The sequence below is a fragment of the Grammomys surdaster genome, unplaced genomic scaffold, assembly GCF_004785775.1.
Source record: "Grammomys surdaster isolate TR1022 unplaced genomic scaffold, NIH_TR_1.0 126271, whole genome shotgun sequence".
Lineage (NCBI taxonomy): Eukaryota > Metazoa > Chordata > Mammalia > Rodentia > Muridae > Grammomys > Grammomys surdaster.
In genome coordinates this window covers 10,930,766-10,947,546 of record NW_021621071.1, presented here as the reverse complement: position 1 = coordinate 10,947,546, position 16,781 = coordinate 10,930,766, and the positions used below count along the sequence as shown (strand labels likewise).

At 45.8% G+C, this 16,781-nt stretch overlaps 1 protein-coding gene across 2 annotated transcripts in view; it reads left to right on the top strand.

Annotated features, from left to right (window-relative positions):
- Positions 1-14,673, top strand: part of Tbc1d30 (TBC1 domain family member 30) — a 77,671-nt gene extending 62,998 nt beyond the window's left edge. For both annotated transcript variants that reach the window (XM_028759117.1, XM_028759115.1), the window contains exons 9-12: positions 4,167-4,279; positions 7,449-7,588; positions 11,014-11,220; positions 13,634-14,673. In XM_028759117.1, the coding sequence (XP_028614950.1) occupies positions 4,167-4,279; positions 7,449-7,588; positions 11,014-11,220; positions 13,634-14,439 (1,266 nt within the window). In that variant the 3' untranslated portion in view covers positions 14,440-14,673. The remainder of the gene's footprint in view (positions 1-4,166; positions 4,280-7,448; positions 7,589-11,013; positions 11,221-13,633) is intronic.
- Positions 14,674-16,781: the final 2,108 nt, after the last annotated feature.

Sequence of the window (16,781 nt, the reverse complement as noted above, 5' to 3'; positions counted from 1 at the left end):
TTTTTGTTTGTTTGTTTGTTTGTTTGTTTTTGTTTTTTTCGAGACAGGGTTTCTCTGTGTAGCCTTGGCTGGCCTGGAACTCACTGTGTAGACCAGGTTGGCCTCGAACTCAGAAATCCACCTGCCTCTGTCTCCCAAGTGCTGGGATTAAAGGCGTGCACCACCACCGCCCGGCTTTTTCTTTCTTTCTTCCTTTCTTTCTTTCTTTCTTTCTTTCTTTCTTTCTTTCTTTCTTTCTTTCTTTCTTTCTTTTCTTTCTTTTCTTTCTTTTCTTTCTTTTTTTTTTTTTTTACTTCTTTGCTTTTGAATTGGCTTCTGCAACTCCATCGATGCTGGACCCTCCCTGGGACCCCTCTTGGATAGCCTGTTGTTGCTCTGTGCCACGGAGAGCGTGTAGTTTTGGATTGGAGGACCGGACCCTTCACGAGCTCCAGCGGTTTATCAATGGGGTAGATGTTGGGGTAGGCCAACTCAAAGCCCTGGATCTGGGCCTGAGAGGTATCTGAGCTGGTCAGCCCACCAGCTCTGCCACACCCACACCACCAGGGGGAGCTTTCCGGCACTGCCCCAGCTAGCTCATCCGATGCTGTCGCCAATAAGGGGCAGAGCCAGTTCTTCTGCTCTCATGACTTTGGGGCCAGCTCATCTGGGCTCATGCCAGGCAAGGGGCTGGGCTAGCCAGTGAGGGAACAGAGCTAGTTCTCCCATGCTTATGACCTTATGACCCCATGACCCTGGGGCCAGCTCTCTGGCAGGGGCGTGAGAGGTGGGGGTAGGGGTGGGGAGAGGATCTTTCCTTCATCTACTCCACTGCATGGCAGACAAGTTGCAGGGATAGCTTTCTCAGGGCTGGCTCACCCTTGTCCCCCCTACCAGGGTCAGCTCTACTGTGCTGCTCAGGCAAAACACAGGGTCTGCTGCAGTGGGGGAGGGCAGGGCCAGCTCTCCCACTCTTCTGACCCTGGGGCCAGCTCTCCTGCCTGCTGCAGGTATATGTGTGTGTGCGTGTGCATGTGTGTGTGTATGAGAAACCTTTTAAAACAAAATGTAAATGATGTGAATTTCTTAACTGTTTGAATCGAGTCCTTCAGTTGTTAAGGCAAAGATGTACATGATTGACAGGGTCAGGTGATTCTTGACTCAGTCCTGGGATGACATTTGGTGTGTGTGGTGTCAGATACAGTTGACTTCATTCTCCCTGACTGACATCTGAGAGGAGGTACTTCCTTGGGTCCAAAATTAGTGTGCCAAGAACGTGTCTCCATACTCTCAAAAGATCACGTGGACCTAAGAGAGAATTCTGCACTGGGAACGAGCCCGTTGGCTATCTTTGTGATATCAAACATGAGAATCCACTATGAATATAATTATACGAAACACTTCAGGCACATAGTATGTTAAGCATGGTATCATAAAATCTCCGCTAACATTGCCCCGGTTAAGAATCCAAGCACCGACACTCACGTGCACACCCTGTGCACACCTCCCTGGTTTTAACTACCCACCTCCTCCTGCTGGAGGGAACTGTCACCCTGGGTTTCACACCCCGCATTTTCCAGACTAAGTACAGAAGCCCAGAAAGGCTGGGGACGGATCATCTCACACGCCATGCTAATGAGAACCACAAGAAGAAGCCTTCTGTCTCTTCTTCTTGGGGTGTGGGGAGAGTTGTGTAGTGTTTGCTAAATTTATACTGCGTCTCAGCCTTGTGGCTCATCAAGGGTGTAGTGTAAGTGAGGTGCTCCCTTAAAAACAATGTTGGTGCTCCCTGTAGGCTGTGCAGCTTTGCACAATAAGCATAAAGCATTGAAGAGAAGGGACTGTAGCCTACAGTTACTTATTTGAGATCTAGATTGTATATAAAGCATATAGGTGGACGGCAGGAAGTTCAGGAGCAGTCCGAGAGACAGATGCATCAAAACTGCGGTGGACTGTCACAGTAGCCTTAACCAAATGATGAAAGGAGCCAGTCACAACCAGTCACGATCCATTCAGAGCCCTGCCTCCCACCCATGCAGCACCTCAGCTCCAGAGGTCTGGGTGAAATGGAAAAAAACACTTAAAATAGTTTCCTAGGAAAGGGACATCATATATATAGTCTAAAAAAGATTTATTTATTTTTTATTTTGGGATTTTCGAGACAGGGTATCTCTGTGTAGGCCTGGCTGTCCTGGAACTCACTCTGTAGACCAGGCTAGCCTCGAACTCAGAAATCCACTTGCCTCTGCCTCCCAAGTGCTGGGATTAAAGGCATGCGGCACCACAGCCCGGCTCTAAAAAAGATTTATTTATGTTTATTTTATAAGCATGAGTGTTTTGCTCACTTGAACGTATGTTCACTATATGCATACCTGGGGTCCATGGAGGCCAGAAGATGGTGTTGGAGCCCCTGGAACTGGAGTTACAGGCTGTTGTGAGCTGCTGTGTGAGTGCTGGGAACTGAGCCTCGGTCCTTCTAGGGGCGGCAAGTGCTGTTAACTGCTGAGTCACTTTTTTTCCAGCCCCTTTATCAGGATATTTGATTGGCTTCTGTCGAGAAATGATAGCATTATTAATGTACATTTGCTGGCGAGGGAAACTGGACGGTTGAATGGGTGAGTGTGCGACAATTAGGTTTTAAGTGTAAGAGAGGCAGCCGGATCCTTTTTTCCATGCTGATGAGGTTTTCAAGCTCTGGTGTAAGACCAAGTGCTCCTCCCCCAACCCCTCCTCCTCCCTCCCTTTAGAGATAAGGATTCTCTGTCCAGCCTTGGCTGTCCTATAACTATAACTAGCTCTGTAGACTAGGCTGGTCTGGAACACAGAGATCTGCCTGTCTCTGCCTCCTGAGCACTGGGTTGGGGTTGAAGCATGCAGGACCACACCTGACTCCCTTGTTTTTATTTATAGAACTTTTTTTGATAGCCTATGCTTTGTTAACCTGCCATTGTCTTTTTTTTTTCTTAAATATTTATTTATTTTATGTGAGTACATTGTTGCTTTCTCCAGAGATACCAGAAGAGGGCATCAGATTCCGTTACAGATGGTTGTGAGCCACCATGTGGTTGCCACTATGTGGTTGTTGAGAATTGAACTCAGGACCTCTGCAAGAGCAGTCAGAGCTCTTAACCACTGAACCATCTCTCCAGCTCCTTGTCTTTTCTTTTCCCTTCAAATATAGCAGCTATCAGTTCTCACTTAGAGCTCCTCCACAGGCATCTGGGACGGTGGTCTCCTTGGAGAAATCTCACAGTCAACCACAAGGTCATTCACGAAACTGAATTTGAATCCATTCAGAAAGCTGATATCAATGGCCACGAAAGTTACCAAAACACTTTAAGCAAGCCAGACCTTGGAGGGGTATGTGTGGGTTCTTTGGCACAGACGATGCAGGAGCTAACACACCCCTCAGATGGCAAAAGGATGCTAGATCCTAGAATTTCCCTGCCCGTGCCACTTGTTTAGAGTCCTCAGCTTTGTGGGGTCACTCATGGGCTTATCAGAATGGGTTGGCCATCCCTTATCTGAAATGGCTGGACTAGAAATGACTCGGGTTCAGGGGTGGGGGAGTTGTTTGCATGTGTACAATGAGAAATCTTGGGTATGGAGCACAAATCTAGACATAGAATTTATTTATAAGTCATACGATGTCCCTACTGTATATTTTGTACTTGTATATTTTAAGTATATCCATCCATGTTTTGTCTGTAACTTGTTTCATGGGTCAGATGTGGGATTTGTTTGTTGTTGTTGTTTCTTTTTTAGACATGATGTCAGTGCTCTAAATGTTTCAGATTCTAGAGTACTTTGTATCAAAGCTTAGAGGATGATACCCAATCTGCAGTATTCCTGGCTTTTAATATATATAATGCACTGCTTAGCCAAGGGTGATCTTGAACTTCTGACCTCCTTGTCTCCTTCCTGGGTGCTGGGATCATGGTCTACCATACCATGTTCCTGTGGTGCTGGGGACTGAATTCAGGATGTACAAGGTGAGCTACATCCCCATCACTGCCTTACCTTCTGTCTGTTTCCAAGGTAGATGTTGTCTCTCCCTGTCTTCCCGTAAGGAGCAGAATCTGTCTCTCTGACCTCCGCCTGCTGGAACTCCAACTCCTGCAATCCAGGACTGGTGAGAGTCATTAGGTCACCTTTTGAGACGTGGCCATTTTGCTTTTGTTTTCCAGACGGTTTATTCGATGGCCCCGTTCCCTTTCCCGCAGTTGGCAGAGTTGAGGGAAAAGTATACGTACAACATCACACCATTTCCAGCCACAATTAAGCCCACTTCAGTTTCTGGGTAAGGTTTTTTTTTTTTTTTAAATTGTTTACGTGATGGAAGACTTAATATCTTTTTAAAAATATTACTTTTATATTTTTACAGTCCAGTCATTGCCCCTCTCCTGGTCTGCCCTCCTACAGTTCCTCATCCCATTCCTCCCCCCACCCATCTCCAAGAGTGTCCCCCCTCCCAGGCCTCCGCTGGGGCCTCAAGTTTCTCTCCGGTTAGGTGCAGGAAGACTTAATATCTTGATTTGTTATTGTAAGTTAATATTTTTTAAGCCCTCGAAATCCGAATGACTTTTCCCAAAGGTTTATAGACTTAGATTCAAGAGAGCTTTTCAAAGTATGCTTTCCAAAAAAAAAAAAAAAAAAATTGGGACATGAACTGAAGGAAAATGTAACAAACCTGCAACTCGTTTAAAGCTGTAAAATACTCAAGATCTCAGTAATTTAAACAGTGTGAAACTGGTGTACCAGTTAATGAATGAGCTGATTTGGAATACTCTTTATAAAAAGTCAGAAGGTCTTCCTCTCTGTCTCTCTCTCTCTCTCTCTGTCTCTGACACACACACACACACACACACACACACACACACACACACAGACAAGTACATACAGAATCTAGGATGGGAAAAATTGCCAGAGAAAATCATAAGTCATGACCTAGTGAAATAGCTAGGAAAGAGCTGCACCTCACACCACACATTTGGATTAATTCCATTTGGATTAAAATGTTAACTGACAAATAAACAAATAATTAAAAATACTTAGCAGAAGAAAATGTGAAAGAATCCCCCACCCCCATTTCTTTGGAATGGAGGAAGAAGCATTAGATTTAAATACATTAAAATAATTTCTTACATGGCCTAAACCACAAAAGAACAGGCCCTCTATAACCAAACTAAAAAACATTTGCAGAAAACATTTTTTAACTTCTGCAAAATAGAGACTGATTTCCCTAATACAGAATTCCTAAAAACTAATCAAAGATAACTGCCATGCTAACAAAAGTGTGGGAACAAGCAGGTAGGGCAACTCTGTTAGCACTAAGAGAAATACACCTTAAAAGAACAGATTTTTGGGCTGGAGAGATGGCTCAGCAGTTAAGAGCACTGGCTGCTCTTCCAGAGGTCCTGAGTTCAATTCCCAGCCACCACACGGTGGCTCACAACCATCTGTAATGGGATCTGATGCCCTCTTCTGGCCTGCAGGTGTACATGCAGGTAGAATGCTGTATACATAATAAATAAGTTTTTTAAAAAAATAATATTTAAAAACAAACAAAGCCAATAGATTTTCTTTTGTATGTTGGTCTGTCTTCACCTGTCCGAAGGGCATACATTTAATACTTGGTAATGTCCTCTGTTGGCAAGGCTGTGAAGACACTTTTTTTTTTTTTTAATGGAATTCCGTTTCACGTGCAACAATGTGCAGTGTTTGAATCAGGTCAAATATTTGCCCTCTGATAGCTTTCTAAAAATACATTTTTATTTACTGTGAGGGTTTCCTTCGTGTGTATGTATGTGTGTGTGCGTGTATTTAAGTCATACCCACCTCTCCCTCCCTCCTCTAGCTTCCCTTGGCAGCTAAAAGTCCCCTCCCAATGTAATGGCCTCTCTTTTTCGGTCAGCGTCTGAGTTTGATTAGTGACCATACGCACATGGGTGTGGGGCCAGCCATCTGAGCAATGGCAGCCAGTGATTACATGCCCGGAGAAAAATGCTCTCCATGCTCTGATGCTCATTAGCTGACAGTAACTCCTCAGCACGGGATGAGGACCTCATGAGCTCCTCCCCCACCTATGCTGGAATTTGGACTGGCTTGATCTTGTTCAGCTGCTGTGGGCTCATGGATGTAATGGCCGCTTCATGTCCAGAGGACAGCATTTCACAGCGCCCCTTCCATCCTCCGGAGCCCCTCCCATCCTCCGGAGCCCCTCCCATCCTCCAGAGCCCCTCCCATCCTCCAGGGCCCCTCCCATTCTCCAGGGCTCCTCCCACCCTCCAGCACTTATATTTTTTTCATCTCCTTTTGTTCTGTTCCCACGTTTTGACTTGAACACCCAAACATCACTTCTTCTGAGCATTTAGAACAGTTCCAAGTCTCCACGTTAATTGTTGCTGACCGTAAAACGAAACTTCTCTGACCATGCTTGAGAGCATCTGTGGGCATAAACACAAATATTTAGAAAGCAGTTCCACAGTGTAACCACTTAACAAAACAGCAGTAGTAGGTCCTCCCACCCCTCAGGGCCTGTGACCTCCCCATCATAGGCTTTGCCCACGTTTATAGCAGCAGACATGAATTCCCTCCCGTGGATCATATTTCAAATCCAGTCAGAACATAGTTGGTTACTCCTGTAACAGTCACGCCATTTGGGGCATATCTTCCCGACAGTTTGGTGTTGTGGCATGCCAGGTCCACCACTGGATAAGATCCTGGATGAAGACAGATAAGCTTATACATTGTGGATTAGAGGTTATTCAGGCTTGTGACAGTCTGGTAGTGTGTGTCCCAAATACTGATAGTGTGTTTCCCTTTACTCAGCAATTCTATATATAAATTCCCCCAAAGATTTATTTTTACATATGCAAAACATGTTATAATTTCTGTCCTAGGATAATACTGGAAACCACTCGGGTGGGCTTCCTTAGCAGCCTGGCTCAGGAACATGGGCGGTGTGGATTTAATACAGCTATGAAAAAGATCAAGGAAGCTCTATATAAAATATTGAAATCTTTCCGTGATTAAAGGTGCAGAGGTGTGTGTGTGTGTGTAGTCAGATTTATATAAAATCTACAGTTATGTCTCTTTATCTCTACATAGATAACTAGAGAATATAAAAAAAACTGCTAATAAAGTTGACCTATGGCATTGGATGGGATGAAACCCAGGAAGTTGGCAGAGAAGAACAGGAAACTTACGAATCATACACTTACACACACACATGCAGGTGCACATGTACATGCACACACGTACACGCACACAGAGAGACTCACATATAGTCTCTCTCTCTCTCTCTCTCTCTCTCTCTCTCTCTCTCTCTCACACACACACACACACATGTACTCACGCACACGGAGACTCACACACACAGTCACACACACCATTTAAATCCTGCGACTCTATTCCTTTAAAAATTTGATATTTTCACTATTTCTTTTCCTTCCTTTATGTTTCCCAAGGCGACACAGTAAGGCCAGAGATAGTGACGATGAGAACTGCCCAGATGATGAAGATGCTGTCGCTAGCGCCGTGGGGTGCCTCGGACCGCTCAGTGGGCTCCTGGCACCGGAACTGCAGAAGTACCAAAAGCAGATTAAAGGTAAGCAGAGGCCTCATTCAGATCCTGATAGAGTTGGCTCCCTCAAACGAGGGCATTGTTACTGTGTCCTGGGGGTGTCTTCAGTGATTCTCCGCCTGGTTACCACCATCCATAGCCTTTCTAAAATCATTCTCTCCGCGGGGTGATCCTTTGACAGGATCTGCCTTATCTCGGGTTGACCACACCCCTTTCATTTCCTTATAGCAGCTCTTGCTTCTGCTTGTGTCAGCCCTGGCTGCGCCCTCTTTAGAGTAGCCCAGCACAGAGCACGTAATCAGTGCATCCTCCTGGGGTTTAATACGGTTTACCGAAGACTGGCTTTCTTCCCTGTTAGGACCAAATAGTTTCATTTATTGATGGCAAGAAACTCATGATTTATTTCACAAGATACTGCTAAAATCTCCTGGAAGCGTTGCTTTGACCAATTCTTCCTTCCAAAGCAGCATGTTTGCCTCCTCCTCTACCTGACATTTCTCAAGCCCTCGAGGGTGGCTCCCGTGTCTCCTAAGGCTCTCTTAAAGGACCTTGTTTAGAACGCATACCTGCCCGCCCACCTGCGCCTGCCTGCTCCTGCCAGCCCACCAGCCTGCCTGTCTGCCTGCTCGCCTCCACCCACATGCGCCTGCCTGCCCGCTTGCTCGCTTTCCCATCCTCCAAAAAACCAGAGGCAGCCTGTGGTTTTCCCACTGGGTCCTTTCCTGACTTGGGTGGCATCTCTGACTTAGAATATTTACTCTGCCTCTTCTAATTAAGAGGCCGATTCTCTTGTCCAAAGAGGACAGAAACGCACATTCAGAGACAGACACATAGGCACTTACTTCTGCATGACCTTTTTGCCCCCTACCAGCTTTGCTGTCTTGACATTATTGAGCCAATTTTGTTTATTGTTGTTTATTTTTGTTATTATTTAAAAGGTGGCTGCTGGTACTGCTGTTTGGTTGTGGTAGTTTTGAGTGTACTACCCAAGCCTGGGCTCGTTTTTGAGATTGTTTGAAGCAGTCTTCGTCTTCCTTACTTTTCTATTGCTATGATAAGACACCACCGTGACCAAGGCAACTCATAGAAGAAAGGGTTTATTTGGGGCTTACAGTTTCAGAGAGTTGAGTCCATGACCATCACGGCAGGGAGCATGGCGGCAGCAAGCAGGCGGGCGGGCAGGCGGGCGGGCGGGCAGGCAGGCGTGGTGCTGGAGCCAAGAGCTTTCATGCTGAGGTAAGCAGGAGGCAGAGAGAGCACAGGCGGACTGATGAGTCTTTTGAAAGCTCAGAGCCGAGCCCCCTTCTCCAGTAGGCCACACCTCTTAATCCTTCTGTAGCTCTACCAACTGGAGACTCATTATTCACATGATGAGCCTCCCATGGGGGCCATTCTCATCCAAACCACCACAGTCTCCTATATCCTGGGCATTACCTCCTCTTTCAAGTGCTGGGACTACAGGCACGCACCATGCTGGGCTTCTGTGGTACTGAGGATTGACCATGCCTTGTGCATGCCAGGCAAACACTGTACCAACTGTTACCTGCCCAGCTTCCTTTTGAGTTTTCATCAGCTTAAAGACTGGGTTCATGTACAGAAATTCATTGACTTGTATAGACTTTGGGTCTGGTTAATTGTGGTGTATGTTTTTATTTGTGTGCAAGGTTTTCTTTTTTTTATATATTAAAGTTTGTAAAATTATAAGAAGTTCCACTGGGTGGAGGGGAGGGCTGGATTCACACTGCGCTCTCTGTCTCTCTGTCTCTCTGTCTCTCTGTCTCTCTGTCTCTGTCTCTGTCTCTCTGTCTCTCTCTCTGTGTGTGTGTGTGTTACATACTCTTCTCTCATCTTTTAAAACAAGCTTTGAAAATTCTGAGCCCAACAAGGATCCTTTGATTTCTGTAATGTCTTCTGTTCCCTTTCTTGTCTGAATTTCAGCTTTTAGGTATTTAGACATGGAATCAATTATTAATGTTCAAGTTTTTTTTTAAAAAAAAAGAGATTTATTTATTATGTATACAGTGTTCTCTCTGCATGTATGCCTGCATATCAGAAGAGGGGACCAGATCCCATTACAGGTGGTTGTGAGCCACTGTGTGGTTGCTGGGAATTGAACTCAGGATCTCTGGAAGAGCAGCCAGTGCTCTTAACCTCTGAGCCATCTTTCCAGCTCCAATGTTAAAGGTGTATATATCTTTATTTTGCTATGTAACTTTTTATTGGCCCTTCCTACTTTTAACAATTTATTTTATTGATGTGTGTGAAAGTGTGTATGAATGTGTGTGTTTGAGTGCCTACGTACATATATGTGTGAATGCTTGTATACACGCAGATGCCAGAAGAAGTTGTCAGATGTCTTGGTGCTGGAGTTACAGGTATTTGTGGGTCTCTGAGCTACATACTGGGTTCTGAGGTCTGAACTCTGGTCCTTATCATTGCAGGGCAACTGCCGCTAACCACTGACCCACCCCCCCCCCCCCCCCCCCCACCCCACCCCCGGCCAAGTGCTAAGGGTTTTGAGTCTTTGGTCTTGGCATCTGGTTGGTTTTTCTTTCTGTGCAATTATAGTCCAGGGTAGACATCACTTTCTCATAAATAGTGATTTTTTGACTTATCCATTCTTTTAATTCTCTTCCCTTTAGAGAAGTGATTTTCAGTAACACATGCAGTAAATTTACAAGATGCCCAGATTTTCCCTGGAGACATTCCCAGCAGATATTAGCTGAGTTGAAATCTCTGTCTTTCCTTGGTTCCCGGGCTCAGTTTCATGCAGTGCTTTCGAGAAGTCTGGATTTCTCTGTGCTCACCTGGGCAGCCTGTGAACACACACACTCACCAGAGCAAGGATTTCTCATTCTTGATTTTACTTAAGGGGCAGTTCTGCTCGTTGTAGATGTCACAGGAACAGAGAGCATATGAAACATCACACCCGTCACAGACAATCAGAGAATGCTCTTGTTCAGTTTGTGCAAAAGGATCTGCTTCTTGTGGCACAGTGGTCCAAGTCTCAGACGTTTATAAAAGGTGTTACTTTTAACACATGGAATGAAAATGTCTACAAGTGGTTCATACATTCTTCTGCAGATGTGAGGGTGCCCACACAGTGACTATCGCAGGACCTCTTGGTACTGTATTTTTCTGAGGGCTTTTTAGGAAGCGGCATTGATTTTTTAATTGGAGATAGTTGATCGTATGTCTACATTATGAAAAAGATGGTCACAAAATCATTGACCCGCAGGGCTCATTTCAGACCCACAGGCTCATTAGGAAGTGCAGAAGCAAACTGAAGCCGGTACTAGGTACACTCCAGAGGATGGTTTCCTAGTTTAGAATTTCTTGCAGGTTAAGACCGGCTGTAGAGGAGTCGGTTCCTGTTTGCTCAGGTCCCCCTCCGGTTCCTGTTTGCTCGGGTCCCCCTCTGCTGACTTTGTTTCTTCCCCCGAGTGCAGAAGTGACCGAGGAGCAGACCCTGAGATCAAACAACATCGCAGAGCTGAGCCCCGGAGCGATCAACTCCTGTCGGAGCGAGTACCACGCGGCGTTCAACAGCATGATGATGGAACGGATGACCACGGACATCAACGCCCTGAAACGGCAGTACTCCCGAATCAAGAAGAAGCAGCAGCAGCAGCTCCACCAGGTGTACATAAGGGCAGGTAAGGGGGGATGCTTCCGTCAGCGTGAACTCCATCCCAGCATGCACAGTGACCCTAGGATGGCCTCAGAATTCTCATCGCTGTGGCAAGGAAAAATAAGCAAAGTAAGGGACCACTTTGTCTCACAGGATGGGTCACAGCCCATCGTAGAGGGAAAGCATGGTGGCAAGAGGGGCTGAAGAGGGTGGGGGTGGGGCAGCAGGAACGTGAGGCAGCCGTCATGCTGCGCCTGCAGTCAGGAAACGGAGAGAGCAGAGCTGGTAAGTGTTGGAACTCAGCTTACTTTCTGTCTTTCCTCCTTTTTTATTCAGACTGATACCCGCCAAGGGACGAGGCTGTTTGTGTTCAGGGTGGGTCTTCCTTCCTCAGGGAACTTCTCTAGACAGCTCACAGATATACCAGAGGTGTGTCTTCCGGGTGATTCTGAGACTAGTTGACAGTGAAGATTAGCTATCGTCATCGTACACTGTAGTCTGACAATAGCATATCTAGAATGTCATTTTCAACTTTATTTTATCAGGATCCAAAGAAGAACAGGACCTTGGGTTCTTGTTAGGTCCCGAGGAACAGGCTGTGGATGGTATCATATCCTATTTACTATGTGTGCTTGCCGAGAGGGATTTACAAGTGATTACAATGTTACTATGTGTGCTTGCGGAGAGAGATTTACAAATGATTACAATCTTGCTGAGCTATGCAATCCTTGGACTTGAGAAATCTTAGAAACTCAAGCCTTTGGGCCGGTGAGGTGACATAGGGGGGAAGTGTTTTTGCACAGGTCCCATGACCTGAGCTCAGTCCCCAGTACTTCAGGGGAATGACTTGGAAAGCTGACCTCTGACCTCTGAATGAGTGCAGTGGTTCACATATGTCTACGTTCATGTGAACACGCATATGCAAACAAATAAGCAGGAAGAAATGTAAGCATTTGGAGATGGGATGTAGTCACCTCTGCATTTGTAAGTTAAGTCAGGTAGTAATCTAACAGGTACTGTGACCACAGAAGGTGGGAGACAGAAAAACGAAATCTTGTGTCTCACCGATAGCTAGCTCTGGAGTCTTGGGTCTGTATGAGGAGAATAACCGTCATTCAGTGAAAACGCTCTTTTCCAAGGATTGTCAGGCTTCTTCCTCCCCCTTTATAATCTCCCAAATCACAGGGAACAATCCACTTTGCTGTTTAATATGCGCTGATTCAGGAGTGAGTCTCCTGTTCCTAATGAAAATGTTGCCTGTCCAGAGTTCACAAAAAAAATCCTATAAATTTGGCATATGGCTTCAGAGCACGTGACTGATCTTGGACAATAACTGAAAAGAAAAAAAAAAGAACTCGGAAAAAATATCAGAAAAAAAAAATAGGGAAATCTTGAAGGCTCTGACTCCACTCTGAGTCAGTAAGAAAGCAATCATGAAAGAAATTCACAATGACAACAGTTTTAGCTTTCAAAACACTGGCCCACACATTTCCTCGCTTTGTCCTTCAATCTCCCAGGAAGGGATAACAGGATAGCATTTGTCCGGTGTTTGCAGCGATTGTGAGTGGTCAGGCCCGGGTGTGAGCCATAACATTGTCATCTTTTGTGCAGTCTTTTTTTTTTTCAGAAACATCTTTGAGAGAATGGTCAACGGCTGCTGCTGGGTTTTAAGTTGGTCCAGTGGCTTGCACTTTATTCAGAATCAGCAAACTAAGGTCTACAGACCAAATCCTGCCCGACGCTTGTTTGTATAGTTTTTTGGTTTGTTTGTTTGTTTGTTTGTTTGATAAAGTTTTAAGTGCTTTAATGCTACAGTGGTTAAAAGATTTACAGTCTAGAAAGTTTGCTGATCCCCTCTCTAGAGCTCCCCCTGTTGTCCCTAAATAAGATTTAGGGGGATTGCTACTCAGAGGCAAAGTTACAGAGTGTTGGCTCTTTAATTTTAGGGTGCCTGTACAGTCATTTAGAGATTGGCTGAAGTTCAGAGAAAGAGACAGGAGACAAGACACACCCTTCAATGGCATGCCCCCTGCCCCATGACCCACTTTTGCAGAGGTCACCTTCAACCTTCTTCAAATAGTTGATGCAATTGTATTCTGTGAGGAACAATTCCCTCATGATGTTAGGTTAGCGTCATGATGATGCTAACAGGAACTGGATCTACCAGCAGTGGGGCAAGCCCTTTGGGGGAATATACCCATTTAAACCATAACATACCCAAGCACTTAGTGCTCTCTCATCTGAAGAGGAAGGGAGTGGGCATCCCATGTGTTAGGGTTTGATTTGATTCAGTTTCTACTGTCCTCAGTCACATGGCTCTGCCAGCACCCCGGAAGCATTTGGGGAAAAGATTTGGGGAAGAGCTTCTAGAAACTGCTGTTAAGACAGATGTGTTTCTGCATGATGTGTTTCCCACAGACTTCCAACCTTTCTTTCAGACAAAGGGCCAGTGACCAGCATCCTCCCGTCTCAGGCGAATAGCTCTCCGGTGATCAACCATCTTCTCCTAGGGAAAAAGATGAAAATTACAAACAGAGCAGCCAAGAATGCCGTCATCCACATGCCTGGCCACGCAGGAGGCAAAATATCTCCGGTCCCCTATGAAGACATTAAGGCAAAGCTCAACTCTCCATGGCGGACTCACATCCGAGTCCACAAGAAGAACATGCCGAGGACCAAGAGTCATCTGGGCTGCGGAGACACCATAGGGCTGATAGAAGAACAGAATGAAGGCTCTAAGGCCAGCAGCTTGAGGGCAGCTGAGGAGTTTCCCTCGGGTTGTGCTGCAACAGCTCACAGTGAGGGCAGCGGCGGCGGCGGCGGCGACGGTGACAACAACGGCACTCCGAGGACAATCGAAGGGCAGTCTCCGGAGCCAGTGTTTGGGGATGCTGACGTTGATGTGGGTGCAGTTCAGGTGAAATTAGAAGCCTTGGAACTGAACCAAAGGGATGCCACGGCAGAAACTGAGCCCAAGGTGCAGTTTCCCTGCCAGCGGCATGCCCCGGAGTTAGCCGAGGTCCCTGGAGAACACCAGACTGCCAGCAAACCTCTCCCGGGAAGCAACTCAAAAACCCCCATCTTCAGCCCCTTTCCCAGTGTCAAGCCACTGCGAAAGTCAGCCACGGCCAGGAATTTGGGGTTATATGGCCCTACAGAGAGAACCCCAACCATGCACTTCCCACAGATGAGCAGGGGCTTCAGCAAGTCAGGCACTGGGAACAGCAGCACCAAGAAGCGATGACGCCTCCGGATGGCTCCGCCTCTAAGACTCATGTGACAGGGCGGCATGATCGCGCTAGCTATGCCCTTCCTGTTTCATTTGTCCAATAAAAATGAACTGAGAGGTTCAGAGAGGAGCCCCATCCACATGGGAACCGGAAGTTCCACGGTGGGACCCAGATGGGACATTTCCCCATCTGTTGGGTAACTTGTGACTAAATAAATCTCGTGCTTCTCAAGTATGGAGTTTTCCCAATTTTCCTTGTGAGCTCTTTAGAAAAGACAATCTGTAGACTGTTAAGCCCTCTTTTGGCCTTCTCAGGGCCTTTTTTGGATCCCTGAAACAACACATTCCCTGGCCTTTCTGTCCTCTGGACGTCACTAATACTCAAGCATGACCGAACACCAGCTTGCTAGAACTAAAACCGTAGAAAGTAAGTTTCTTAGTTGCAAAAAAAAAAAACCTTCCTGATGTTCTTCTTTCTGCTCTGTTGGGGAGGGAAGGGAATTTGTGTGTGTAGGAGCAAGAGTGTCTGTGTGTGCGCGCGCGCGCGCGCGTGTGTGTGTGTGTGTGTGTGCGAGCATGTGTGTGTGAGTGTGTGCATATATGTACTTTAACACCTGTCTTCAGATTATTTTTTATTTATATGCTAAAGCATAGCAAAAATGTCAAGATAGCCTTTCTTTAACTTTCTATTTCTACCTGTGAAAAGAAAATCTTTAAATCAGTTGAAATTGAAGTTAATAACCAAATTGAAGACTGTATGCAGAGACACACATGGGCTATACATTATGCAACTACTCTAAATGATCTGCTGATTCCCACCTTTCGAGAGGGTCGTTTTCTTCTCACAAGGACTCGATGGGCTCTGTGTGGAACTGGAGCATCCTCTGAACATGGTTCCAATAGCCACCAGCTCTCTCTCCACTGCAGATGCACAGCTCAAAGCCAGAACACCGCACCGTGACTGTTCACTCCAATTTTGTGGTTTCTGGTTGCGTTACTTTGTTACTTGAACACTGCCTTTCTCTGGAGAAGACCCTCTTTCCCTCCACGTTCTCTCTGTTGTTCCACTCCTACCCTGGTCCCAGCAGATCAGAGAGAGCATCTCTTGTCTCTACTATGCAGTTGGGAACTCTGAGCCACACAGGTTAAGTGGCACTTCCACTCAAGGTAAATAATCCAGTGTTTCACAGGATCTAACTGTGTTTCTTCTAGTACGATAAGCTGGCTTACTGCTCTTTGTTTATGTACACTGACTACAGGGCATATATGAGCCAAGTCTAGGAAGCCATTTAATACACAGCCTCCTGACTCAAAGGCTCTGTCTCTAGATGGTAGAGAGTCCTGGAATGGTGTTCACAGAATGAGCTGAAAAACTGCTTCACCATGACAATCTAGTTCCCCTTTCAACATGCTGGGTGCGTCTATCCTTTGGATAAATGAAGGGCTCTCCACTCAGTCTCCACCGTCATTAGCAGATACGGTGACATCGTTCCCTTTGTCTCCCAAACCCTTTGGCACTTCTTGCAGGAACTCTGTTGAAGCCGTGTGTCAAAGTTGATTTGAGCGTGTTGCTTTGCTATTTCTGATGTCAGAGCTGGTTTCAGAAGGCTTTTACACCGAGAAGTACTCATTTGTAAATCAGATAGAGTGGAGTTGTGTGGGCTCCTTTGAATGAAAAAAAAAAAAAACGGCTACAGGAATGACACATTTTATCCCCCACATGGTCTTTTTACCCCAAAGGACCCAAGATGGAATAGTTAATAAGTTGTTACAGTTTTGGCCTGGAGTTCTATTTGAAGTCATCAGGCCACTTCCTCCACCTTTAGGGAAGGCCGTGGGTGGTTGGGTGGGCTTACTTTGCATGCCACCCCCAGATGCTGGGACCCACTGGTTTTCAAAGTCAAGCACAATAAAAGAATTTCTTTTATCTATTAAACTTGATTTACAATGACCACCTCATTACCATCTTTTCTCATGACCACTCCAATTAAGCACCCCGCCTCCTCCTCCCCAACCCTGCCCCCAACCATGTCTGACTTTAATAGAAAATGGTTCTCTCTCCACTGAGCTCTCTGGCTCCCTTCCCGCTATGTCTTGAGAAAGCCAGATAAGACAGCCCAGGGTATGGGCCGAGTTGAACGAATAGCTGGAAGGAAATACACACACATACATATATATATATATATATATATATATGTATACATATATATGTATACATATATATATATATGTATGTATAATGACCATGTCAATTTAGGAGATCCAACAAATTCCTGTTAAAGCTCTCTGTACTGAGAATGTGCATGCACTGTACCAGGTAATCACAATGTGAACCGATGGACTTCTGAGCTTGCCAC